The sequence below is a fragment of the Panthera tigris genome, chromosome B4, assembly GCF_018350195.1.
Source record: "Panthera tigris isolate Pti1 chromosome B4, P.tigris_Pti1_mat1.1, whole genome shotgun sequence".
Classification (NCBI taxonomy): Eukaryota; Metazoa; Chordata; class Mammalia; order Carnivora; family Felidae; genus Panthera; species Panthera tigris.
Window position 1 is genome coordinate 56,413,848 of NC_056666.1, and position 28,000 is coordinate 56,441,847.

At 34.6% G+C, this 28,000-nt stretch overlaps 1 protein-coding gene across 20 annotated transcripts in view; it reads right to left on the bottom strand.

Annotated features, from left to right (window-relative positions):
* SOX5 (SRY-box transcription factor 5) overlaps positions 1 to 28,000 on the bottom strand; it is a 930,253-nt gene that overhangs the window by 113,501 nt on the left and 788,752 nt on the right. For 17 of the 20 annotated variants that reach the window (XM_042991948.1, XM_042991946.1, XM_042991954.1 and 14 more), the window contains one exon: positions 12,327 to 12,450. In XM_042991948.1, the coding sequence (XP_042847882.1) occupies positions 12,327 to 12,450 (124 nt within the window). The remainder of the gene's footprint in view (positions 1 to 12,326; positions 12,451 to 28,000) is intronic. The other 3 variants (XM_015534617.2, XM_007075610.3, XM_042991960.1) reach the window with 1 other exon arrangement.

Below are 28,000 nucleotides of genomic sequence, written 5' to 3' on the forward strand. Positions count from 1 at the left end.
TGTTTATGTCCCATTCTCCCCAACTACACTATGAGCAACCTACAGGCAGAGATTCAGTCTTACTCATCTTTAAATCCCTAGTTCTTAGCATAGGAACTGTTAAAGTGCATGGTTCTGTTAAATACATAGCACAGGCTGTTAAAATGTTTACTGACTGAATAAATGAAGAAACAATTCATTTAATTAAGAAATTAACAAATATCAACACAGGAGACCACTCTTCCCATATCAAAAGCTTACAGTTTAGTAGAAGTAACAGATTGTAAGCAAATAATTATACAAATAAGGAACAGATTAGTATTTGGACAGGGTTTAATTCAAACAATAATGATGTGTTAGCTCAGCAACCAATGATACAAAAGTAGAATAGGAAATCAAGAGGAAAGAGAAGCCTAGAGCTTGGGGATATAAGGAAATATGGACCCAGAAGAGGTAAAGAATGTTCTGTAAAATATTTTCATTTATCAAATTATTCTTTTATAATATTCCATAATCTGTCTATTTTATAAATTTTAATTTTAAAGCAAGTCATATCTCATTGAGTATTTGAAATAAATAATATGAAATTCCTAAATCTTAACATAATTTCTGTTCATTAAAAGGAACCCACTATTATGATGGCATTAAAGTACCTGAGTATGGTCAAAGTGTTTACCAAAAAAGATGTTATATATAAACAAATGACAAAACAAAATCTTTCATTGTGATTGTTCAAATCAATTTAGACTTTCATAAATCCAAGTGAGTTAAACTTTGATTTTTTATAGTACTATGCTCAGCTATGTCTCCTCCCTCGCTCCCTTTTAGGTGGTTAAATTTATAACAATTCCACTAAATCGTCTTGTGGAATCCAAGTCAAGAAGTTCAGAACAACTGATATGGTATACGTGAGTTAAGGTAAAGGGGTTTTATCAATTTGTTAGAATAGGACTTTGATACTTGAAACTTGTTTGTGAGAAATGCTAATATTTTATAGGAGAGTCTCATAAAATAATAGAAATATTTCATGTGAATTTTGAGAAAATAAGATTAATAATTATCCTTTGTTTGACTAAACATCTATTTTCAAAAGATATTTTGAGATAATTGTTCTCAATTGCTCTGTCTCAGGTGTTTTCAGTAAAAAGTTTTTAAAAATAAAAAAAATATTTTTATGTCTTTTTAATGTAGCATAGCAAATGAAAACTTTATCCTATTTAACTAATAGTTACTCAGTTGGCTAGTTTAGTAAGAGGTTATAATTTTTTTAAGAAATGCCTCTCAAAATGGGAAGACATTTCTGATTATAAGAGATAGGGCATTCTTTCTTTACCTCTTAGCCCATAAATTAAATGAATTCTAGTCCTAATGAAAATTCCTGGGTTAATTATCTAAGAAATCTGAGTATCCCTGAAAAGGTGACAATGAATCAAAGAAATCTCCTTTTCCTCCTGCATTCCAGTATTGCTACGAAGGCATCATTTAAGCTATTGCACAATAATTCATTTTAAGCTGCTCAAAGAGAATCATTAATTAAGGAACAGCTTCTATATCCAAACGTACATTAGATTACTATGTCTATATTTTGCTTCTGTGTCTTATGAGGAAATAAATGGCACAGAAAAAAGCACCCCAAATGATTCAGGTACTTAAAAGCAGTGATTTGGCAGAGGGGCATTGGTATAAGCCACTTATGATAAAAGCAAATGATAGTTTTTATTTTCCACTTTTAATACTAAGGTTTAGCAAGCATTTCATTTCTTTGACACCTTTTATAACCTTTCCAGTTTTCTGTCTATCATGGTTTTTTGATAGATATTCCTCCTCCTGGAGTGTCGCTGGAATCTGGAAACTGCAGGTTGAAAACAGGAAGTTTCCTAGCCCCTGTAACAATAAGCCTGTGAGCTGTATGTTTGGGATGACTTCTGGTCTAGAGTTTCCTACTAGAATGATACATTTAGAACTCTGAAAATTAAGAACCGTTATGGCATTTCCCCTCCCCCTAAAAAAAAAAAGAAAACCAAATAATGCAAAAGTCTTGGTTAGAAGTATAGTGACCTAGAATAAACTCCTGAAATTCTTTTCATTATGTCACATTCTAAATGTTCAAAACAGACTTCTACATTTAATAAATAATAATTATATGTTATATTTATATTATAATTTAAATTCCTCAGAAATGCACAATTTTTACAATCCCCTTATGAAGTGAGTAGGGCAGACATTATTGTAGCTCACTTAAAGATTAAAAATCTAGGGCACAAAGAGGAAATGACTAGCCAAAGGGCACAGAATAATATGAAATGGGATTTTGATTACCAAGGTCTTTTGATATCTTGTTTAATTTTTTTTTTCAAAAAATTTTTAAAAATATTTATTTATTATTGAGAGACAGAGAGACACAGAGCATGAGCAGGGGAGGGGTAGAGAGAGGGGAAGACACAGAATGTGAAGTAGGCTCCAGGCTCTGAGCTGTCAGCACAGAGCCTGATGAGGGACTCAAACTCACGGTGAGATCATGAACTGAGCCGAAGTCAGTTGCCTAACCAGCTGAGCCACCCAGGCGCCCCTTTAATTTTTTTTTTCTAACAGAATTGACTAAATCCAGACAATTAATAGTTTCAGATTACAAGTCTCATTGATGCTTATTTATAGCTTGACTCAGATGAGTCAATTTTCAAAGTTTTAGACCTTCCATTAACCAACTCAGAGAGCATTAGAATTTAGAGGCAATCTCTCAGGTGAAAACTATTCAGAAAGGAACAAATGAATGAAAGTAAAATGCCATATACTGGGACTAGAAGAGTTCATTTGGGGCAAATATGTGCACACAAAAATGTTTACTGTAGAATTATTTAACTGTAAATATTGTAGACAAAATTAAATGTTCATTAGTGGGAAATGCAAATAGAATATGGTAATCCAGCTTAATGAAATATTATGCAGGAGAAGTTAGATCTAAAAGTATGGAAGAGGATGGGGCACCTGGGTGGTTCAGTCAGTTAAGAGTCTGGCTTCAGCTCAGGTCATGATCTTGCAGTCCGTGAGTTTGAGCCCCGCATTGGGCTATGTGCTGACAGCTCAGATCATGGAGCCTGATTTGGATTCTGTCTCCTTCTCTCTCTGCCCCTCCCCTGCTCACGCTCTGTCTCTCTCACTCTCAAAAATGAATAAATATCTTAAAAAATTTAAAAAAATAAAAGTACAGAAGAGGAAAGATAGTCGTGATTTTTTTTTAATTTATAAGTAGAATATAGTCCATAGAACATTACCCTCAATACATTATATATTATTTAGTACAAATCATATATATGATTTGTACTAAATAATATATAATAACATAGATGTTATAGATAACATAGATATATTATATATGTTATGATATTATGTTATATAACATAGGCTGCACTATGGCAATGTCATATATGGTAATACCACATTGTGAGGCCTCTTGGCTGAGAGCACAGAGTGTCATCAGCCAAGCACTCTTTCTTTCCATTTGACAAATCTACATTATCAAGAATTATGTCAAAAAAGGAAAAACTGACCCAAATGGGTTTATATTTAAATTGAATGGCATATATATATATATATATATATAACATCTATGTATCATTACATACACATTACAACCTACAGATATGTTCACATTTTACATATCACATATATGTATCTATATATAAATAAATGTATATACTTATTTATATATAAACACATATATATTTCTATCTATAGTTCTGGTAAATAAGTACCAAATTGTTAACAGTGATTACATATGGGGAGTGGGATTATAGGGGCATAGGAGTGTAGACAGACAACTTTCGGTTTCTGTTTTCTATGCTTCTACGTCATTTGAGATTTGTGCAGTCAGCAGGTGCTATCTTTAATATATTAGGAAAAAATGCGAAGGGTTGTTATGAGATGACTGTATTAAGTAGGTGTAAGAAAATATTCTTTGAATATAGAGCCAAAATAAATTTTTAGGGAAATAGTATTATTTAAAAAGTCGCTGTAGTTCTTCTGCCCTTTCCACTGGCTGGAATGGGGATATGGTGGCTGGGGAAGATATCTAAGACAGAAACTATAGTTTGTGGAAGGTGGTATAATAAGAGCACAAGCCTGGGATTTGCTCTTATGGAACTACCACAGGAGCAATGTTTGGACTATTATGTAAGTGAAAAAAAATATTCTTTCACCATGTTTCAACTAATATTATTTTGGCCTTTAAAGTAGATAAACCTAAAACAGTATATGATTCCACATGATATTATAAGAGCATGACTTGTTCCGTCCCTATAGAAGATATGTATCTATTGTAGAGTTGTAAGCAAATACTATCTTCACCTGTTTTACTAAATACTTTTTCTGTTTCCATATTTTCCTATCAACCTCATGACTACAGTTTGTCTTCTAATGGAATTTTCTACAGTGAAAGAATATGCACACCGGAGAACAGAGGTGTTTGGTATCACTGACAGTTCTATTCAAATAAATATTTTATTCAAATAAATTTATTCAAATAAAATATTGCCCTTCTGGGCTTACATTTCAGTCTGATGACCTTCATGTGAGGCTGCTACAAAGATGAGATTCCATGTTTGCTGTGGCCATAAAGATATAAATTTAGAATTCTGAGGGTTAGGCTGCACTATGGCAATGTCATATATGGTAATACCACATTGTGAGGCCTCTTGGCTGAGAGCACAGAGTGTCATCAGCCAAGCACTCTTTCTTTCCATTTGACAAATCTACATTATCAAGAATTATGTCAAAAAAGGAAAAACTGACCCAAATGGGTTTATATTTAAATTGAATGGCATGCTTATGTTCTTAAGTGTTAAAAAGCAAACAAGATGGATTAAAAGATTAAGTATATATTTTTGGTCTAGTAAAATCTGAGGAATTTTTTGAAAAAGGGGCTTTTGCTTTTTGTGTTTGCTCATGTGTGTATTTTGGTAGTAGTGTGTGTGTGTGTTGGGAGGACGGGATTCAACAGTAGTTACTAACATAGCTTAGTTATCAGCTCACAGAGTTATGATGCTTAAAATTAATTATGTGTCTATGTTTTATAAACAATAAGGCACAATATAAGCTATTGTTTTTATACCAAGTTATGACACTTTGTCACAACATACATCTCCCTTCTCTCAGTGATGAATCTTGTAAAAATACTATAAACTCCCTTTTAGGAAAAAAAAAAAAAACACCACATTTTATTGACCTAAAAACATCCTTCCCATGAGAATTGGAGGGTAGCTTCCACCATAATTGTGGAATGTTATATACATTTTTGCACTCAATTCTCTTTACTTTTTAATCATCTCACATTTTAAGCCACCAGTCTAACTTATTTCAGATGGCAATTTAAATGATTGGCTGTGTAGGTACCAGAGCAATTCTTTAAATAAATATATCTAGATCTAGATCTAGATATATATTTACTAATATTACTAATTTTATATACTAATATAATATATATTACAAATATAATAAATACAATATAAATTATTTATATATATATATATACATACACACATATATAGACTAAATTCTACAATGAAGTTGTGTTCACCCAAAGTCATTGGTTTATAAGGTGTTTCGGGGGGGTGGGTAGAGAAGAGCTGGTCACAATAATCTTAAAACACACAAACACAGAAGCCTGAATATATGATTACATCCTCTTCTCTCTGCTAATGTACAAAGAACCTACAGTATGTGATCCTGACAACACATGTTTCCTATTTTGTCAATTTGATAAAAGCGTACCATGTCAATGGTTTTTAGCTTGTGATTCGGTGATTGTTTCAGCACTGATTGTCAACGACCTGTATGTCAGCTGACACAGTTAAATCAGAAATTAGCATGCAGTCTCCTAAAATGCCAGACACATGGACCCTTTACACGAGAGAGATATAATGGAACCCACATGATATCCCCATTAAACAATGAAACATGTGACATTAACCAAAAACAGGAACACATCAGCAAATATGCCTGAGGAAGTTTATGGTATTTAACTCCTAAACATTAATTTTATTGTGGTGTATGAGGAACTAATTAACTGAGAGTTTCCTTTTTTATTAGAAGCGGAAATACTGTTCAGAAAACTGATGAAGAATAAATACAGCATATTTTAAGTTTATTAAGCTTGGCTCATCGACTTCTATTTATTTAAGGTAATCTCATAAGGCAATTAAATATTTCAATCAGTAACGTTATATGGCTATTTTATTTAGCACATTTCTGAAAAATTAATCAATGTGGAAAGTATGTGAATATATTTCTAGTTTCATACAGCCAAAACAATGATTAAATACATTTTCAAAAAAAAAAGAAAAAACTCCAAATCACCTGATCTTTTCCAACATGAGCTTTGATAAATATACAAGTGGAAAATGACAACAGAAAAAGTTAAAACTTGGTGATTATGATGTAAATAGTTAAGGCTGTATCTACATGAGACAAATGGTTTCCATCAGCACTGTAATACTTTTCTCTAAACAATTCAATTTTCCTAGTCAGAGGAAGCCCCATTCAGGTGTGGTTGAACAAATTTGATCCTGGATAGGATACAAAATGCAATTAATTGCCAGGTGTGGTTTTAGAATACATTCTTTTAAACCAGATCTGTGTTTTCCTGGCACAATGCTACCTAGGTACTAGTTCATATGCAATCCCATTTAATCTTTGAAACAATTAAGTAAAATGGGTGTTATCAGTCCATATATAGATGAGGAAAAGAAAGCTCAGTAACTTGCACAGGACAATCACGGTAGCAGAACAAGGCAAAACTTAATTCAAGCCCACGTTCTCTCATTCCAAGTACCTTTCAGCTTGTAGTTGTGTATTTCACACTGGGTTAATTAAATCAAAATGAAACAAAAACACAGTTAACTATTTGAAGTCACATAGACACAGGAATCAACTGGTATAGACAAATGAATCAACTGCTTTATGTATACAATATTGTCCATGACCCATAAGATAAATTTTGTTATAATATTCCATTCTATGATTGTAATATGATAAGTCGACACCAATAACCTTCTAGTAAGATAGGTCATACTAAGTTTTTAAATGTACATGTACTAGACTAGGCCAAAAGTTCCTATAATTTCTTGGATTCAGGCACCATCCACAGCTCAATAATTTTTTCATGGCACCTGCAGGACAAAAGAAATACCCGACTCTTCCATTTTGTTAAGTAGTAAAGGTCTAAACAGCTAAGGTAGTTTATGTAGTGTCTGACAGATGTCTCTGTATTTTCCTTGAAATTTTAAAATATGTTGTATGCCCCTGTGAATTAGTAAAGGCACCCTGGTACCTTAGCACACAGTTTGGGAACTTCAGCACTAGGCACATGCCCATCTATGGGGAAAGACTATCTGCAGCTATGTGACACATTCAATTTGACACTTTGGGCTAAACTCTTGAGCCAACTCTTTTACCACTGTTTGTTTTATACTGTATATAGAAAATGGGTTATTTTATTGGATTGCCTTCCTGCAGATTTTTTTATTTCCGCATAAAATGTGTTCCTGTCACAAATTTCTAAGGCAGCTGTTAGAATTATATGACTAGAAATTTTACACCCAAACAAAAAGAAGAGGAGCAGAGCACTGTAGTTATTAGTGAAAAGAGAAACACCTATTCCTCTCATTCCTGCCTACAAACTATGTGTTCCGAGGGAACGCCATTTAACTTTGAGGGTGGGGTGTGAGGAAGCTGTGTGTCCTGGAAAGAGAACTGGAAGTTGGAATCAGTGAAATTGGTATTAGCCAAACTTAGGACTTTCAACCACCTTATGTCAAAAGTTTCTCTCAAGTTTAAAATGCTAAAACCAATATACACATTCAATATTATTGTGAAATTTGTTAGATTTTTTGCCATATGAGTGAACACAAAAGTGGGGTCTTCTTGCGACATGAAGTATTCTCTAGGTGTCAAATGTGTGTACATTGTATTTCACAAAAGTCTAGATGAAACAACTTTTGTGGTTCACAGGTTGAACCCTTTGGTTAAGAGGTTAGGATTTCATTTAGACTTTTCAGCAGAGGGAAGTGTACTGGGTCCTTGGACTCCTCAACCATCCAAAGTGTACTTGAACCAATTCATTTTTACACCATTTATTTTATTATTCAGTATTGGAAACTTAGTTTTAAAATTTATTCCAAGAACTTTAATGAGAGTTTACTGATTAAAATGAGCAGGTGCCCACAAACATAATTTAAAATTGGGATTTTTAATTATGCACTATAAAAATTGGGGTGTGTCTACATATAGCAACTTAGTTGACAGTTTTCATAGAACTGACAAGTTAAAAATACAGATTATTTCATTAATTTTTCCCCTGTGTGGAATGGTCTATGAATTGAGGTGATTGATCAAACCAGTGTTTTTATGTAATTATTTTCAAGTTATTATATGTATTAAAAATATTAAACTTAATAATACACCATTATCTCTACCACCTTAGAAGTTTGGAAGTATTTTTAGATATTAAGAAATAAGTAGGGGGCCGCCCGGGTGGCTCAGTCAGTTAAGCATTTGATTTTTGAGTTCAGCTCAGGCCATAATCTCACAGTTCGTGAGTTTGAGCCCCTCGTCAGGCTCTGTGCAGTGAAGAGCCTGCTTGTAATTCTCTTTCTCTCTCTCTCTGCTCCTCCCCCAGCCACTCATTTTTCTCTCTCAAAATAAATAAATAAACATTGAAAAAATAAGTAAGAAAAGTAATAACTAGATATGGATCCATGAAGAAGTGCAGTTTCATACTTGATTTCATTAATAGCAAATGCCAAAACAGAACCTGAGATTCTGATAATACATCAATATCTGTAAACTGATCTACATATTCACGGATACGAGTGGACTACAACATTCTTTAAAACTTCTTTACTATGTAGCCAGTTTGCTCTGAAGTCTTTGGTTGTACTGCTATTAAATTATCCTTCTATTATTTACTGACATTCATTTTAACAGTTAAGGGAGAATCCAGCAGTAGGTCTCCATTCTATGCCATACTTCCATTATTATATTTTTCAAAGAGAAAATATCTTTATGTCCAACAGAAAGCTTCTTTTTTTTGAAAACAGCAGATGCCCACTCAATTGTGATGCTTAGGTTCCCCAACTTAATGTTCTTATCTTTTCCCTCCTGAGAACATTTGAACTTTCTCGTATAGTTCCAGAGATTTTTATTTTATTTATTTGATCAAGATACATAGTCTAAATGGAAAAATTTATCATCAATACTTTCTATGAATGGACTGATGAAAAGCATTTGAATTTCTGATACCACCAAATATGTCTTTGATATTCACTTGAAACACAAATCGAGATGAGTTGGTCAGTCTTCTTCATTGAGAATTAGGTAATCGTACTCAAATTAAAACAACTGACGTATTGTTGACAATTCTGGGGAGAAAATAAGGAGACCCACTGAAGAGAGAGGGCAAGATTTATGTCCTTTCTTATCTCTATTCTTTCCTGCAATGTGATTAGTGAGGAAATAGCCTGGACTACTTCGTGCTTCCACCCAAACTGAGTCAAAGTGCCAGAGTGTCAACAAGGGTGGTCCTTTCTTGTGCCACTGGCTTCTGAGTTTCAGGGTTTGGTATGATACTAGGTTCAGGCTTGCCAGCGGCTGTAAAGGCTATATTCTACTTAATTTCCAAGGTTACAAAAGAAATGGTATTATTTGTAATTTTAAGCACCAAAGGCATAAATATCAAATGGATAATACATGAACGATTTTAGAAAGGGAGAAGTTTCTCCACGCCACATCACATTAACACTGAACAAATTTAGCATGCCAATTCTGGCAAATGGGAGTGAGGCAGAGGTGTCCTTGACCTTTTCCAGGCCCAAAGTTACTCTATTGTTCATACCCAACATGGTTTTCTCTTCAGTACAATATTTGCTGATGGGACTTATTTCTACAGTTACTTAAAAAATGCCTTTCTGGAAAACAGAACTCGTCTATACATACATATTGCAGGTGCAATCTCAGGCAACTGATGATTTTCAAAAGTGTCTTTTGTTTTTTCTTTTTAATAACCAAGATTACCAAAAAACACATTGGCAATGTGCGTTTAAGGTGAATAGCAATTCCTTAGGAAAATGGAAACAAAACAAAACAAAATTTTATGATTAAAAACTCAGAATTTAGGGGCGCCTGGGTGGCTCAGTCGGTTGGGCATCCGACTTCAGCTCGGGTCACGATCTCGCAGTCTGTGAGTTCGAGCCCCGCGTCGGGCTCCAGCTGATGGCTCAGAGCCTGGAGCCTGTTTCAGATTCTGTGTCTCCCTCTCTCTCTGCCCCTCCCCTGTTCATGATCTGTCTCTCTCTGTCCCAAAAATAAAATAAACGTCAAAAAAAAAAAAAAAACCCTCAGAATTTAGTGTAGCAACAGGGTTTAAAATCCTATATTTAGAATTTAAATTATTCTTACAACTTAAATATTTAGAATATAAATATAGTCCTTAATCATAAAAAAATGTTGGTGTTTCTGAATGAATCAATCTATGAAGATAGAATAATGTGGAAAATAATATTAAAGGAATAAACTCAGGACCCAGAGTGAGAACACCATCTTAAAACACATGAAACCAAAGTCAAGAGAAAGACGTGAAAGAGTAGTTTCAAAACTGCAAAGGGAAAAATATCATACAAGTGTGAATTTTTATAGTCCTGAGTTTAGTTCACTTTTACCTAGACTCTGTAGCTGCAATCTACTCTTCTCAAGTGGCTTTGTATATTTAAAAAAAAATGCATCCCACTTCTTCAATATTATATAGAGAAATGTTTAAAGACTAAGAATAAATGTTAAAATGTGAAAATCCAAGACATCATTTTTACAGGAAGCTTAGATCTGATCTCTAGCAATGTTGGATAGAGTTTCTCAAATGCAATAAATACTGAAGCATAGCAAGATGTTAATGGGACAATTTATTAAAATATAAAAGAACCCACATATACTGGGCTTTACAATACAATATTCTACATGAATATCTAAAAGATGATCATATTTCATTAATTGTTTCCGATGATGTTTTACTTTTATCAATAAAAATATTTTAGTGAGCTTGACTTCTCTATATTCTTTCTGGCCATGGTAATAATGTTCCAGGAGATATGTTGCTTAGTGGTCTATTCTCTCTTTGGAATTTGTTATTTTTATTTAACAGATTATAGGTGGCATTTTGGCTATTTAAATTCTGGAAAGTGAAATATTAGAGTGTTTACACAACTAACAATATACAATTTCAGTTTTGATAAAAAAAGAAAAAAGTCATAAAATCACCAGCATCTAAAATTAGTAAGCAATATAAACAATTATCTTGGAATAACTTCTCACTTAGTGCAAAAATGCCCTTGTAGTGTTTGTAACAAGTGGTGATTCATTCATTCATTCATAACAAGTAATTGAATGTTGTACTAAAAGTTTAGATATAACAATGAATAAGACAGAGCCAGCACTTGCTCTCATAGAACTTACATAAAATTAAAATAAAAGGGAAAATATACAGGATCCAAAGGAACTAAGAGAAAGGGATCTAACTAGGTTAGGCAAGTTCTCCCTGATCTGAGTTGAAAGATGTTCAGAATATTCTCAGAAACTTAACATAAGACCATGGGAGAGGGGAAGGGGGAAAAAAAAGGGAGGGAAGCAAACTATAAGAGACTCTTAAAAACTGAGAATAAACTGAGGGTTGATGATGGGTAGGAGGGAGGGGAAAGTGAGTGATGGGCATTGAGGAGAGCAGCTGTTGGGATGAGCACTGGGTGTTGTATGGAAACCAGTTTGACAATAAGTTTCATATTAAAAAAAAACAAAAGAAAAAGAAAGATGTCCAGAATACTAAAGAGAGTGAACACTCACAATTGTAAGTCCAGAGTCATGAAAGAGTATGGTTTGGTCTAAGAACTAAAAGAAGACTAGTGAGAAATTAGGCTGTAAACGTAGGCAGGAGACAGATAAGGAAAGGCCAACTAATTCACATTAGGAAATGAGTTTATCTTAAAAGGCAATGGAAAGCAATTGAAAAGCATCTTCCTATCTTATCTTTGCAAAAACAAATTGAACCTGAAAATTATATTCATATTATGAAAAATGAAAGTTATGAAACTGAATTATTAAGAGCAAATATTGGCTTCAGAAGCGTAGAAATAATCTACGTTCTTTTAAAAAACAACATAAATCCTTTTCTACACTTTTGGTGTGTTTCCTCTTTAAAATAAAAATGCTATATGAGTGATGTCATTTCTTGGTGTGGCAGGAACATTAAATTGCCTAATTTAAAGCCATGCCCTCCACCCACTCCCAAATGGAAAATCAATGGTACTTACTACATCCAGCCTTATAGCTGAAGCCTGGAGGAAGAAGGAATCCTTGCTGGGCAGCTGCAGCCAGTGTCCGTTGATCAGGAGGGAACACGGGAATCATTAATGGCGGCAGTTGACCTTGAACCTGCTGAACGTGATAGAGCGAATCAAAGAGACGAAGTTTTGGTGCTCCATGGTTCCCGCCCTCCTTACTTTATGACAAAAGAAAACGATTTATTCGATTCAATATACTGGCATACAAGCTTGCTCAAACACTGGTCCTGAGGTCAAGCCTTAGACAGCAAAATTAGAATACACTCTAGTTGGAAGGTGTTACCAAGTTCATTTTCTAACCTGATGAATAATTTCCCTACATGATCCCCACATGAAGCATCACTACTTCATACAATAAGGCTTTTTCTTATTGCATTAATGTAATGGTTAAAAAATTGCCCTGAGGTTGAACTAAAATCTCCTTCTATAAATCCTGTTTATGGCTAATTCTATCTTCTAAAATAAAACTAACTAAACTGGTATCATTTTACATATAAATAGCTTTTATTACTTGAATATAATTCCCATGTCCACATAAGATTGACATTTTTTGAACAAAAGAGCTGGGAAAGAAGGTTAGAGAGTTATGAAGACTTTCCCTTTTGTTTATAGAAAGGTAACTGGGGCCAAAAGAGAACCGACTTGTCCATGGCCGTGGAAGGGGAGAGTTAGACTAGGTCTAAAATCAGTCCCTTGAATCCTGCTCTGTGTTACATACACTCTTTTGTCTTCATCTATCCTTTGACAAGCAATTGAACCACTCTTCAAACCACATGGTCTGTGTTTTGGTTGCCATCTATGGAATACACTTTAATTTGCAGATGTCATTCTCAGGATATGGGGTTCACATCAGTAAATAAATAACCCAGCATAACAGAATAACTATCTTCTTGGAATGGAGCAGAGATTTCTAGGAATACAACCTAATGTAGTCATTTATGCAGCAATATCACATTACTGATTAATACAGTGGTTATCATAACTAAAATATTTCCCCAAAATAATTATTAAGCAAAATCTCCTTGATGAACATTATTATTAGATGGTGTTTTTATTAAATATATGACCAAGAATTTAGGATCATGCTAAAAATCAAGTATCTGATGCTTTATTCTCTCTTACTACTCCTTCCACACGTTAATTCAATTATTTGGAAAATATTTAAAAATTTTTGATGTTTATTTATATTTTGGGAAATGAGAGAGAGAGAGAGAGAGAGAGAGAGAGAGGCAGAGCATGAGCAGGGAATGCGTCTGAATGAGAGAGAGAGACACAGAATCTGAAGCAGGCTCCAGGCTCTGAACTGTCAGTACAGAGCCCAACGCAGGGCTCGAACTCAGGAGCCAGCCATGAGATCATGACCTGAGCCGAAGTTGGATGCTTAAGTGACTGAGCCACTCAGGCACCCCTGGAAAATATTTAATTGACATTTACCATGTACAAGAAAATGAGCTTGGCAGTAGAAAAACAAGAGTAAACAAGAAAAGCAAGAGCCTATGCCCATTACATTACAGTGGAGATAATGATAGAAGACTAAGAAAACAAATATCCAAAAAAGACTGCAAATTCATTCAGTTGCGAATCCTAACAGCAACCCTGAACACTCCCTCAGATTTGTTTTCTCTTTCTCCCATTGGCACTGAACATTCCTGGGGCACTTATGATTCCCATAGTGCTCATCATTTCTCACTTTAAAAGTCCACCTACAGTTTGTCCATTATTTCATCTTTTACGGTAAACTTCTGAGCTATTCCTGAGATTTTGGCTGGTGAGTGTATGCACTGTGGGGTGGGGTTGGGGGATGTTTGAGAAAAGGGTGGGAGGGAGGGGGAAAGAGAGACAGAGACGGAGAGAAAAATAAGCACTATAAGAATGAGAGATCTGTTTTCAGCAATGACTCTAAATTGGAAGGCATTTCTTTTAGCCAAAAAGATTTTAAACCTATCACTGCCACTAGAGTGAAACTAAAAGGGAATGACAACAAACAGGAATACAAAAAGACAGTGTCTTAAGGTTAGAGGGAAAGGTTTATATCACTACAGCCAGGCTCTTTTGAGCATACTGGAGGAAAGATATACCTGATGTAAAAACCAATGGAAAACAATTGACTAAAGACTCAAAATTAAGAGACTGCATAAGTGGGCAAAATAAGAGGTAGAAATCAGAAGACAAAGGAGCATGGGGGCTAGTTCAGTGCAAGAAGAGGGCACTGACCAGAATACCAAGCAAGGAAACGAACAGACCCAGCTGCTGTATATATTTTATATTTCATTGTTTGTAAGTTATTATATTTTACACAGTACATCTCCTCCTTTCGAAGACACCACTGGTTATACGATGTACACATAAATTTAACAAGAGCATTTTAGAGGGAAGAAGAAAGGAACTCCAAATGAAACACACAGAAGGGTTATAGGAAGTATCCAAATTTCAGATAGCTTAAAATTGGGGAAACATAACTTCTAGAATTGCAGGAACAATAGATTCTTGTTTTAGTGCAGTTTTCAAACTTGAATGTATATTAGAATCACCTGGCAAGCTTTGAAAAATTCTCAATGCCTAGACTTCTTCCCACGCCAATTGAATTTGAATCAATAGGGGTGAGACCCAGCCAGCAGCATTTTTAAAGTTCCCCTGATGTTTCCAACATGCATCCACATTGGAGAAGTACAGTTGTATAGAATGCTTTCAGTCACTGTCAACTAATCTTTTTGTCTTCATGTTTCGCCTTGAGTCACAAAGCACCCTCAGGTATGTAAGTAGTTGAAAGGCACACTGCCTGACTTTTACAGGTTTTGGTGCCCACAGGATAGAACCAGACATTAAGTCAGATTGCTCATAGAATTCCTTCTAATTGAGTCTTTTATCTGTTTTTATATGTCCCTTTTGTGAGAAACTTTTAATGATTTGCTTTTTCCTAGAGAGTCACAACCAAACCCTTCAGCATGGTATTCAAGATTCTTCACAAGTTGTCCTCGGTCTATCTTTCCAGAGATGTTGCCCTGCTTCAGATCCTGTACTTTTGCCTCAAAGGACCACGAAGAGTTCCTTGCATACTCGGTGTTTTTCCATGCCTGAGTGTGCTCTAAAGTATTTTCTCCTCTGTTTTGAGTGATTTCTCTTTTCCTTTTTTTCTTGGCAAAATTCTACTTATTTTTCAAAAGCTTTTTAGACCCACATAACGTGTCTGCCTGTGAAACACTTCTTTCTTGTGGTGCCAATTTTCAGGGAGAAAGAACTGTTACTTCTTTTAACCTTATAAAGCTAATACAATACTTACTGTATTGAATAATAGTTACTTGTATAACTTGAGCCTCCCTTTTGACCTATGAGCTTATTTAGGAAAGAAGTTGTAACTTACTTATTATTGTACCTCTAGAGAGCTTAGCACAGCAGCTGAAACTACTACATTTGATAATTCATGAATAAAAAAACAAGAACAAATTATATAGTCCCATCTTTTTAAAAGAAATTGTATCAGGTATTTGTTTATTTTTTGAGAGAGAAAGAAAGAGAGAGAGAGAGAGAGAGAGAGAGAGAGCGCGAGCTGGGGAGGGACAGAGAAAGAGGGAGAGAGAGATCCCAAGCAGGCTCTGTGCTATCAGAGCAGAGCCCAATGCAGGGCTTGAACTCACAAACCAGGAGATCATGACCTGAGCCGAAACCAAGAGTCAGATGCTTAACCAATTGAGCCACCCAGGTACCCCTATATTCCCATCTTTTAAACTACATCTATTTAAAAATATTTTTTAAGAAATTATTTATTTTGAGATAGCATGAACTGGGGAGTAGGGAGCAGAGAGAGACGGAGAGAGAAAGTCTGAAGCAGCATCTGCACTGTCAACACAGAGCCCCATGCGGCTTGAACTCGTGAACCATGAGATCATGACCTGAGCGGAGATCAAGAGTCAGACACTTAACTGACTGCACCAGGCACCCTAAAATTTGAGTATTTGAAAGAATACATTGTAACATATTCCTGTGCTTTTAAATACCTATGTAGTCTAAGCCTTTTATCTTAGTATAATTATGGAAATGCATTTTTATTTAGTGTTATGATTTGTTTTAGAACCTAAATTTTCCAAGATCTGCATATATAGAATAACAGAGTTTTAGGGTTGACAAAGATCCTAGAGATTGGCACAACACAATCATTCTGCTGAATGGGAAGAAAATACTGCCTTGGCCATATAAATTGTCCAAGTTCCCACCTCAAAGTAAGAGCAAAGTTAATACTGGAACTATATGTCTTAACTCTTAATCTAGTACTCGTTTCCTGCACAATAAGAGAAGTTGGAGGGGAAGTTGAAACTACAAGGGAAAGAAAGGAACAATAGTGGTGAATAAGACGAAGTTCATTGTCCCAATGATGGGTTTTCTTTAGATTATCATACAACAGATTATAGAGCATTGTACTAAAACTCAGAATAACACTAAATAAATATCAAAATGTGTGGCTAAAAACATAAGAGACTGTTAAAAACTGAGAACAAACTGAGGGTTGATGGGGGGTGGGAGGGAGGGGAGGGTGTGTGATGGGTATTGAGGAGGGCACCTTTTGGGATGAGCACTGGGTGTTGTATGGAAACCAATTTGACAATAAATTTCATATATTAAAAAAAAAAGTGTGGCTAATCCACATATGCAACTACAAAGGCATCTCAAAATACAGTTGATCACTATTTGTAGAATCTGTATGTGCAAATCTGCCAGTCGGAAATTTACTCCTTACCCCCTCCCCAAATTTACTGGTACCAGTGCTTTTGCAGTCACTCACAGACATGCGCATACTAGTAAGACATTTTGTTGGTGATTTCACCATTTCAAATGCACATAAAATCAATAATAAATATTAATAAGGTGTCTTTAAAATGAAACACACATAAAACAAAGTTATAAGTTGATCAGGTGATAAAAACGGTGTGACAAAAGGCATTTAGGAACCTACATCTGTATTTTTCCCAGGAGCAACTGTTTGGTACTTGCTAATTCAGTGTTCATGGCAACTTTATAAAACTCAACTAGTGAAAATAATGAGCATCAATTGTAGTACTGCTGTATCTTAACTAATTTTCAGTTCACTTCTGCTGAAATTTAGTCACCCTTTGGGAGTAACAGATCACACCAAAATAGCATAATGATGTCTGGATAAATTCTAAAACTAGTTTCTTATATGGTTAGTAATTCACCCTTACATACTTGAAGTTTTGAGTACTTCCAAATCCTATTCACTATTAACTTCATTTATTTTCTTTCAATTAATGCGTGAAATTCCTTTTAAGCTTCTAATTAAGGTTTAAAATGTGTGACATTAATAATTAAGTTTCAATAAAATTCTTTTGTCACAAAATTTTAGTCCTTTTAATAGGTGGCATGTTACTCCTTAGTTAGAATAACCCACAATAAATTTAAGAGGCTACTTCCTTTAAGATGGTGTATTATGTTTCAACATCATTTATCACTCTACCACATAGTGTAAACTTGCCCTCTAAAATCTTAAGAATCCAACACAAGCCAGTCACATTAGGATACTTGTAAAAAAAACAAGTTAGTACATATCAATTATCCATAGTTAAATATTTTATATTTTATGTAAATGTTCTATTGCAAAACCCTTTAGTGACTCCCTGAAACTAATACATCAAGTAGGTACTTAAGATTATTCCTTTAGCTTTCAGTCACATGCCTCTGTTTATTAGTTTATTCACTCAATCAATAATTTCACTAAGCAGAACGTGCACTTTTTTGTAACGAGGGATACAAAGATGAGTTCACACATAACACCTACCTTCTAGGAGCTCTGAGTCTGGTCAGGCAAATAGGTATATAGGTAACTATAATCCACTGCCATTAATTCAGTAACAGAAACCTGTGTAGGAGACTATGGAAGCAGATGAGAGACTCCTAATGTAGCCAGGAGAAAACAAGGCAAGCCTCATGGGGATAGGTATACCAGGTACAGGGGCTGAACAGGCAGGTAGGAATCAGTTAGGCAAAAAGACGGGAGGGTGGGAAAAGAATTCTAAGCAAAGGAGCAGACATGAGGAAAGAAACAGGGATAAGGAAAAGCATCATGTGAAGGGGACACCATCTGGGCAGTCTGGGATAACGAAAAAGTAAGAGGAAACCAGTGGTGAGAAGGTCTGTCTAAATGAGTCTGTGTGTCAGGGTAAGAAGCATGAAATTCCCCATGAGGCTGTGGGGAACAACCAAGGGATTTTGAGTAGGTTAGGTAGAATACTCTGATGGGCATATGGAGAAGAGATTTAAAAGACCAAGCATAGAGACCAGACAGGAAGCTAATTGAGTCAACCTGGCAATAGATTATGAGGGCTTGATTAGTTATAGGAGGGTTAGAAATGAGGAGAAAAAGCCAAGAAATATTCAGAAAAAAGGGGGGTATTAATGATGGGGGGGATGCTATATACATGTGGGTATATGAGAATATATATACATTCTGTGAGTCTTCCCTTTCCTGTGATTTTTCTCAGAGTTCCTGTCACAGTGGTTGAGGAGCAGAGAAGGTGAATTCCAGCATTCAGGTTGGGGAAGAGAAGGAGATTGTGGGAAATTCAGCAAGGACATTAAGAGGAAACCAAAGTTTCTTTTGAATGACAATGGGCCCTGGGCTCTACCCCAGGAAGAGAGGCCTGGAAGGGCTTACTAGACTGGAAAAATACAGAAATCAAATAACTAGAGGGACTCCACATCAGTATCAAGGAGCAATTTGTGTGAGAGCTCAAACAAGAGGAAGTTAGGTTACGATGGTACATTTGCTTAAACTACATACACAGATGTTATAATGAAAGGCAGCTGTATGATTTAAGTTATCACAAGTACAAATAAAATGTAAAATCTAAAACTTTCAAATGTTCCTCAGGAGTTCAGTCAGATGAGTACTGTTGTGTTCAAGCACACATCATCTTTAGGGATCAGTTCACCTACAGATGAAATTCAGCCATCTTCAGGGGAGAACACAGCAGCTGTTTAGAAGCACACAGTGATAGTACACAGTAGTTCTTGAGAAAATGAAGAATATAATATCCAAATGAGATTACAAGAGGGGTTTAGGTAGGCAGGATATAATTACCCAAACTGGAGTAACCAGGATCACAAAGCTGACTTTCTACCATTAGCAAGAAGAGGCATGGGATCTTCAATGACCACTAACAGTTTGTGATTTTTCTTTTCATATAAGAGAAAGTAGATTTGTCAGTTTATCCTATCCAATGCAATGGTTTTTAGGAAAAAAAAACTACACTAAAATTAAGAGTAAAGGAGTCAATTTTATCTTCCAATTAATCTACTAGGAAAACTAAAGAAAATCTCACTGAGAGCTACAGAGACATAAAAACACTGCTAAAATTGCTACGCCTGCCTCTCACTTCCCAATAGCCACACTGGAGTTGTATCACCTCTAATTTCATGTGATTTAAGACAAAGACAAAGTAGCCATATTCTTTTAGAACAAAAATGAACAGCCATGTGGATTTTTTTACATAGTACTCTTCTTCGGCAAAAAGCCACAGAACTTTTTTTAAAAATCGTTTCCAAGGATGAAAGTGACTTTGCCAAGCAAAGTGGCTTCAAAACAGGCCTCAAAAATACTAATAGAAAGACAGATGGTTCTACTAAGAGCTTGGCTGCCAAAATTAAAAAAAAAAAAAGTAGGAAAAAAACCCAGAGTGATGCTATTGAAGCTGACTGCAAAGTTATCTGATGACTACAAATACTTTTGTCCCATCGCAAGTGCTAACTCTGCCTCCAGGGCTGATATAGCCAAACTACTAACTTCCCCACATCCAGTCCCCCTGGATTCCCACCCCTCCTAAATAAAACCTGTCAGTGCCAAGCCCCACAAAACAGCACAAGCATGCACTTGATTCTGACTGACTGCTCTGCAGAAGCAAAATATTGCATTGAAGAACTCCTATTTAGGAACAGACCCACAAGGAAAATTGCTTTTCTTTTCAAAACTGCCTGTCACATTTTCTTTTTCTAATTCCCCCTTTCCTCCTCCTCTCTGTCACCAAAGGGCCCCTGGGCCCTATGAGTTTAGATGATACAAACTCAATTTGTATAAAGAAGGCAAGAGGCAGCACCACAGAGAGGTAGAGATAGTTTACAAGGATAGAGAAATAATCCAGTCAAGACACAGTGCAATTTTCTTTCCAAACTACTACTACAATAATACCTCCACTTTATTTCCTTCAGGGCAACTGTCATTTCTTTTTAACCAGATTGCTACTAGATATAATAGAAACTGAAATATTATATGGTCACTGACTCTTCCTTTCAATGGCTCATTTCACTATTGCATTTTTACTTTTGCATGATGTTCTCATTGTTGGCATTGTTACTAGCATACAACCACTTTCAAATCATGTAGAATTAAGACCTCTGTCACTTTAAAGCAATAAAATTTCATTCTTACTACTGCGCAGGTTTCAACTAAGTAGTTTTCTTGTCTAATAGCACCTTTTATTTATTTTCAACACTTAGGCATTACATTCTTATAAAGCACCATTTTAATATACATTAAACTCATATCAACCAAAATGATGGCATTTCTTATAAATATGAAACATGCTTAAACAAAGTATCTTTGCTGACTTAAGGAAAAATCTCTATTTTAAAGGTTGATAATCATAGAAACTTGAGGGTGGCAAAAATATGGTGTTAAATAAGAAAGCAATTGTGAAGGAGTATGGGAAAAACAGCCATTCAATTTGCCAAGGACAATTTTGCACTGAATGAAAGAATTAAAAAGGCAATGATTAAAATATCTCAAATGATGCATTACTCAGGATTAGGTTATCACCTATTTCTTAAAGGCAATATTTTATGTAGCTCGATAGCTGTTACTTGATAAAAGCAAAGTCTTTCTTTATAATGCAATGCTATTTGTTCCCTCCAATGCGTGTGACTATTTATATTACTTATCATGGTTCCTGACAACAAAACAGCCTAGTTCATATGAGTATGCATGTTCTCTGTTAGCATGAACAGAATCAGGCTTTGCCAATACTAATACAATCTTATTTTATATCATGCATTACTCTGTCAATTGTCATTTACATGCAAATGAAAGACAACATAAAATATAATGGCCAACATGAAATATAATATATTTTTCAATTATATTTCTCAGGACACCATCATTAGAAAATTTAATAAAATTCACTATTTATTGATTTCTGATTTATGATGTTTTGCTCAATGGCCTACAATAGATTATTAGTGATTTTTTTTCTCATGCAACATAAATCTTAGTTCAACATAAGTTGTTTAAAATATTATCTCAAAATATTATCACTCAAAATATTATCACTTTGTGGGGAGGGTTAAATTGGAAATGACTGCTAACGCATACAGGGTTTCTTTTTGGAGTCATGATAATGTTCCGGAATTAGACAGTGAGGACGGTTACAAAACACCATGACTATACTAAAACAACTGAATTGTATGCTTTAAAAAAAGGGTCCATTCCATTCCATTTCACTATTGCATGTGAACTGTACCTCAATTAAAAAAATAAATAAATAAACAAATTTAAAAGACCACATCAAAAAATATACAATGTCACTACTATCTGAAGCAGGATTAAATGTGCTTTGAAATAATCATACCTTGTGTTAGAATCACGTATGATTATTTTTTATTTTTATATTATTATTTTGTATTTTTATAAAGTCCTTTGAAATAAATTAGTCCAATTATACTTTATCCTGTCTCTTGGAGATCAGCAGGTCAGGTGTTGTTATTTCAATTTTATTAATAAGGAAATTGGAAATAGGGCACCTGGGTGGCTTAGTCGGTTAAGCAGCCGACTTCAGCTGAGGTCATGATCTCATAGTTCATGAGTTCGAGTCCGGCATGGGGCTCTGGGCTGACAGCTCAGAACCTGTAGGTGTCTCCCTCTCCCTCTGCCCCTCCCCTGCTTGCATTCTGTCTCTCTCTCTCAAAAATAAATATACGTTAAAGAAAAATTAAAAAGAAAATAAGGAAATTGGAAAGGCAAACAAATAATTTGGAGATTTACCCATGATCATATACTTAACCAAACAATAAGCCTAGAACTTATTTTTGAGTCTACTTAACTATAAAACAAAAACGTAATAATCTTCTGAAATAAAAATACTGGTTTATTTAAAAAGAGTATAGAAACATTGTCAAAATTCCCATATTATGTGCTCAGCATAAAAATGGATCACATTTAAATTATCTTGCAAGGATAAAATTCTATTATGTTTTAAGACATTTTTACCACAAGGATGGCATTTTGACTTTGATTTTCATGTTTATTTTACATTTTATTTTGTGTTATGTTTTCTGTCCACAGTGTTTTTAAAATTTTCAATGTGTATACATACTACTTTAATGATCTGAAAATTAATCAGAAAAAAACAGAGATGTAATAGAATATTACAGAGCCTGGCATATCACAGAAGAATATTTAATACAGGAATTGCTATCCTAAAGATCTTAAAGATCTTAAATTGTGACTCTTTGTAGCATATTTTGGTAGAAAATAGGAAAAAAATCTTTAATATGTGACTGAAGAATCTACTAAAATGTAGGGGCACCTGGGTGGCTCAGTGGGTTGAACATCCAACTCTTGATTTCGGCTCAGGTCATGATCTCATGGTTCCCAGGTTTGCTCCCTGCATCAAGCTCTGCATTGACAGCATGGAGCCTGCTTGGGATTCTCTCTCTCTCCCTCTCTCTCTGCACCTCTCTCTCTCTAAAATAAATAAATACACATTAAAAAATAATTTTTTCACTCTGATTTTCATAAAAAGCATATATAATATTAACATTTATTTCAAAGTTTCCTGAAATCATTACCAATTATTTGACCTTTATTAGTTTACTTCTTGCTGAAATATCCTATACCACTAGTATTTATTCTATGCAATGATCATTGGATTATGAACGCTTTTAACATTTTCTATTTCTTGCTTGTATTAATTTACACTTCCCTCATTATATTTATGATTATTTCTGGACAAGAGATCTTTTATTCTTTGACTTGTTTTCAAGTTAGAGACCAGGAGGTGAAGCTGAAAACTTCATCTTATTTCTACTCAAGAACTACTTTTTCCTCAAAACCTAACTTAAGTGTCACTGCCTTTGTAAAGACTACCCAAACTCCCAAGCAAAATATATTCATTCATGGGTTGAGTGCCCACTTGTGCTAGGTATTACTATCGGTTCTAGGAATATTATAATGAGTAAGACAGACAAACACTACAGAAAAATTAAAGAAAGAGGAAAAGAAATGTCGGGATGGAGGCTGCAAGCTTAAATATGGCATCAATGATATGGTGCCATAAAGATCTGGAAGAAAGGATACAATAAACCTCTCAGTAACCTGGGGGAAAGTGTTCCAGGCAAATGGAAGAGGAGATGTTAGATGCCTGAGGTAGAAGTGTGCAGGCTGTGTAAAACAAACTGTTTCATTCTTCTCTCTGTACTCCATATAGGGATTCCACTAGATTGAAATTACTTGTGTCTGTCTCCATGAGCAAACTGCCTTAAGGGCAGGACATAGCAAATTCATATTGGTATCCACAGGATCCAAATTACTGCCCAGCATATAGTACCTGCTCAATTTATGTCAATTGCACTAATTATTTTAAAAGACAATTACAGGGGCGCCTGTGTGGCTCAATTGGTTGAGTGCTGGACTCTTGATTTAGGCTCAGGACATGATCCCAGGGTGGTGGAATACAGCCCTGAGTCAGGCTCCACCCTGGTTGTGGAGCCTGCCTAAGATTCTCTCTCTCCCTCCTTCCACCCTTCTCCCCAGCTTTCCCTCTCCCTCTCTCTCTCTCTCTCTCTCTCTGAAAAAGAAAAAAAAAAAAAAGACAATTACTATTAGATAAGGCTACTCATGTCTTAGTCTCAGTGTCTTGTAAGAGGAACAGTTTAGTAAAACATTTCCTTTTATACAATGGATTTTAGGCTTTATTTCATTTTCATTCAGGATTTAACATTCTTCCCCAAAGTAATGTCCCAAAACATGGCATATAACTGTTGCCACTTTTCACCCCAATTTATGACCTTCCTCAGAGCTTAGTTTTAGTATCAATTATGCTAAGTTAGGTTTTGTGCACTTCATTGTTCCTTGGGAGAAGAGAGAAAGAAGTCTGATGTGTCGTTAGTGAAATACCATAAGAACTACAGTTAGATGTTATTTATGATAAAACTGTAATTTTTTATTACTCACATGGAATGAATACATATTTTACAAGACTAGGAAGTCAGTTCAAATGAATACATTGTGTGTCACTGAACACAGTTGAATTGTTTGCTCTTATCCACATATCAATACATAAAGTAATGTGACTAAAAGGTAATGGAAACACATGAAGAATAGAGTTTAATTTGTAGGCATGAACTCGTATATGCTAAAAAAGAGTTTTTTAAATTTTTGACTAAAAATTCAAGTACATAGATGTATCCTTAAACTACGTATTAATTTTATTTTGTTTAAGAAAATAACTGTGATTATACTGTTTACGTTTCTTTTATTCAGACTTTTCCCAGTGTGTAATTTCAATATTTTAGCAAGCAGGTGCTAGATTGATGTGAAGGGCTAGTGTATGGGGATTTGTTTATTTGTAGCATGCAAAGCGTATACTGAAGCAGCAATGAAAAATGTTGTATCTGTGGGAAGAAGCCCTTAACATCAAGTATTCCTGCAAGCAAAACCAAAAATAACACTTCAAACATCGCCCCCAAATGCAACCATATTAGCGGCAGGTTAATGTGTAGTTCTATTGCTTAGAATGTGAAAAATCCATGCTCTTTGAATAACAATGGATACTGCCTCATAATCTCAGTTGGAACTTGGTACTCAGATGCTTCTCACTTGACTATAGTTGAAGACATTCTAGCAGTAAGCCACTCACTAGAACATTTGTCACTGAAAATAAAACGTGTGAAATTCCCAGAAAGGGCATGTTAGATGTTTCTTAAGCTGAAAATGTGAAATATTTTTGTAATTGGACAACCCATTGAACACAGTGTCATTTATATAATCAAAAGTTTTTAAATCTGGTGGAGAAGGAATATTATAAATTATTCCACTGTCGGTACATTCAGTAGGGAACTGTACACTACCTGCAATAATCTATGTCAGGATAGCTAATTTCCCTACTTTGCTAAATTTACTTGATCCTGTACAGCAAAAAGCACTATAACTTGCCCACATATAATGACAATAGTTAAATAAAGGTGAATTATGCAATACCATTGATATTTTGCTAAATCTATAAACTGCTTTTACTATTAGAAATGTTCTGTATGTCATCAAAATTGTGACAATTCTAGCTTTATATGGGTGTTTTGTTAGATGAAAAGAGAACGTGGACTGAATGCATGATTTTTTTTCCATCTGCCTGCCCTTTACCAAAAGTATTTGATAGATGATTGTTAATGTTAACATCTATTCTGTTTCCCTAAACTTCTCTCATGATCCTTTTTTTCCATGTTGACTTTTGCACAATTCTACTTTCACTCATCCAAACTCACCAAAACCCAATGAAATAGATCCTTCCATCACCTCCATTTTACAAGGGAAGAAACTGAGGCATGCCTCAAATAAGACAGACTGTAAGTGAAAGAGCTAGAATTCAGGTTTTTCACCATCACACTTTACAGCCACTCAAATAAAGGATATACTTATAAATAAATCTTACCATAACAAAATACATTATAACTTACATGAAAAATTTTTAAATCACAAATACTTTGAATCGCATGACTTGAAAACAGTTATTTGAACACATGATTTTAAAAGTATAATGGAAACAGTATTAAATATCAAATATCCTAGAAAACTCTGCTGCTATAATACACATGGATCCTGGTTACATAATAATCAACATATTTTTTTGATTGAGCCTCCAGGGAAGTTGAAAAAGAAAATGAGGACTAGTAAGTTGAGAGTAGGTGGGTAGAATGAGGGTTGCACTGGTGGCAAATGTAGGTAATAGCAACTAGAACCCAGGATGAAACCTTGGGTCCCTAAAAAGCTAACCTTCAGATTCCTGTACTAACACAGGAAAAAGGAGGGATATACCATTACTGAAAGATAAGTTTAAAAGAAATATTGCAATTAAAGCAGGCATACTGGAATGTTTCTACAATACCTCTGGTAGAAAACCACTGATGAGAATAATGATGGTGATGATGATTCTTCGACAAATATTTATTGAGGGCCTACAATGTACAAGACATTTTCCCAGGTACTTAAAATACTATAGTAAAAAACCCCAACAGACTAAAATCCCCGATCTCATTGACTTTACATTCTACTACCATAAAAACCTAGTCATAATACTTGTACTTCCATTATTCAACTACAGGCTTTACCTAACTTGGGTCTGCAATTGAAATCAAAACTTCCTATATGGTCAGTGAAGCCCCAAACTACAAAATTAAAAATAAGTGGTCTCTGGTTTATATTGCCTCCTGGAACCTAGCAGAACAACCCAGTACAGTAGACCAGTATCACCAATTTAGATACGATGATTTCCCACAGATTAAGTTCAGCCAAACATAAAGTCACTAAAAAAATCTAACAAATACATAAAGAAGAATCTAGCATGTATAAGAGCAGAATCAAGAAGCAACATATTTAGACATCCAAAAGCAGTCAAGTATCAGATGAAGAATAAAAACAATGCTTAAAATGTTTACTTAAGTAAAAGGTGGAAAAATAGAATGAAATAAAGAAAAATTATCACAGATGTTCAGGAAAACTTAAAAAATAATAGAACTTTGAAACTTTAAGAAATGAAAAATAGAATAATTGAAATTTAAAACTCATTGGATTGATAAACAGTAATTAGATATAGGTGATGAGAGAAGTCATTAAATTGAAAATAAATCTAAAGAAATTTGCCAGATTTTAGTTGACAGAAATAAGGAGATGGAAAGTTTACAAGGGTAGTTAAGTGTTAAGGTGCTAGAATGAGATGGTCCAACAAATCCCAGCAAAAATTTTAGAAGACAATAGAAAAAAATAAAGATAAGCACTATTCTAAAACTAATGGTTGAGAGTTGTTCTGAATTTGAAAGATATAGACCCTTAGATGCAAGAGGCCAACTATATATGAACAGAATGACTGAGAAGAAAATATCACTTAATACGCTTTTAAAAAACTTCAGAAAAACAAAGGCACAGAGAAAAATCTTAAAAGCAGCCAGACACAGGGTATCAATCTAAGAACGATAATTCATTTGACAACAAACTTCTAAGCAATAGTACTAGAAGCCAATAGAGAGGTAAAAGAAAATAACAGTCAACTTCAAAGTATATCCCAGTAAACAATTTGAAAAATAAATGCAAAATAAAGCCTGTTTTTTTTTCAGGAAAAGTCTACCACAAATTCCTTCACTAAAAGAATTTCTAAAGCATGTCTTCAGAAAAAAGGAAAGGTACCTAAAAAGAATGAGTGAAGAAAGTGGTGAACATATGAGCAAATAAAAATAATTTGTTCAATGAAAATAATGACCAATGCTTGAATTAAAAAAGAATCAGAGCTAATTCCAACAACAATGACATGTAAAATAAGAGGAATATTCATATTTATGGAGTTTTAATATTATTTTATAATCCAAGAAAAGGAATA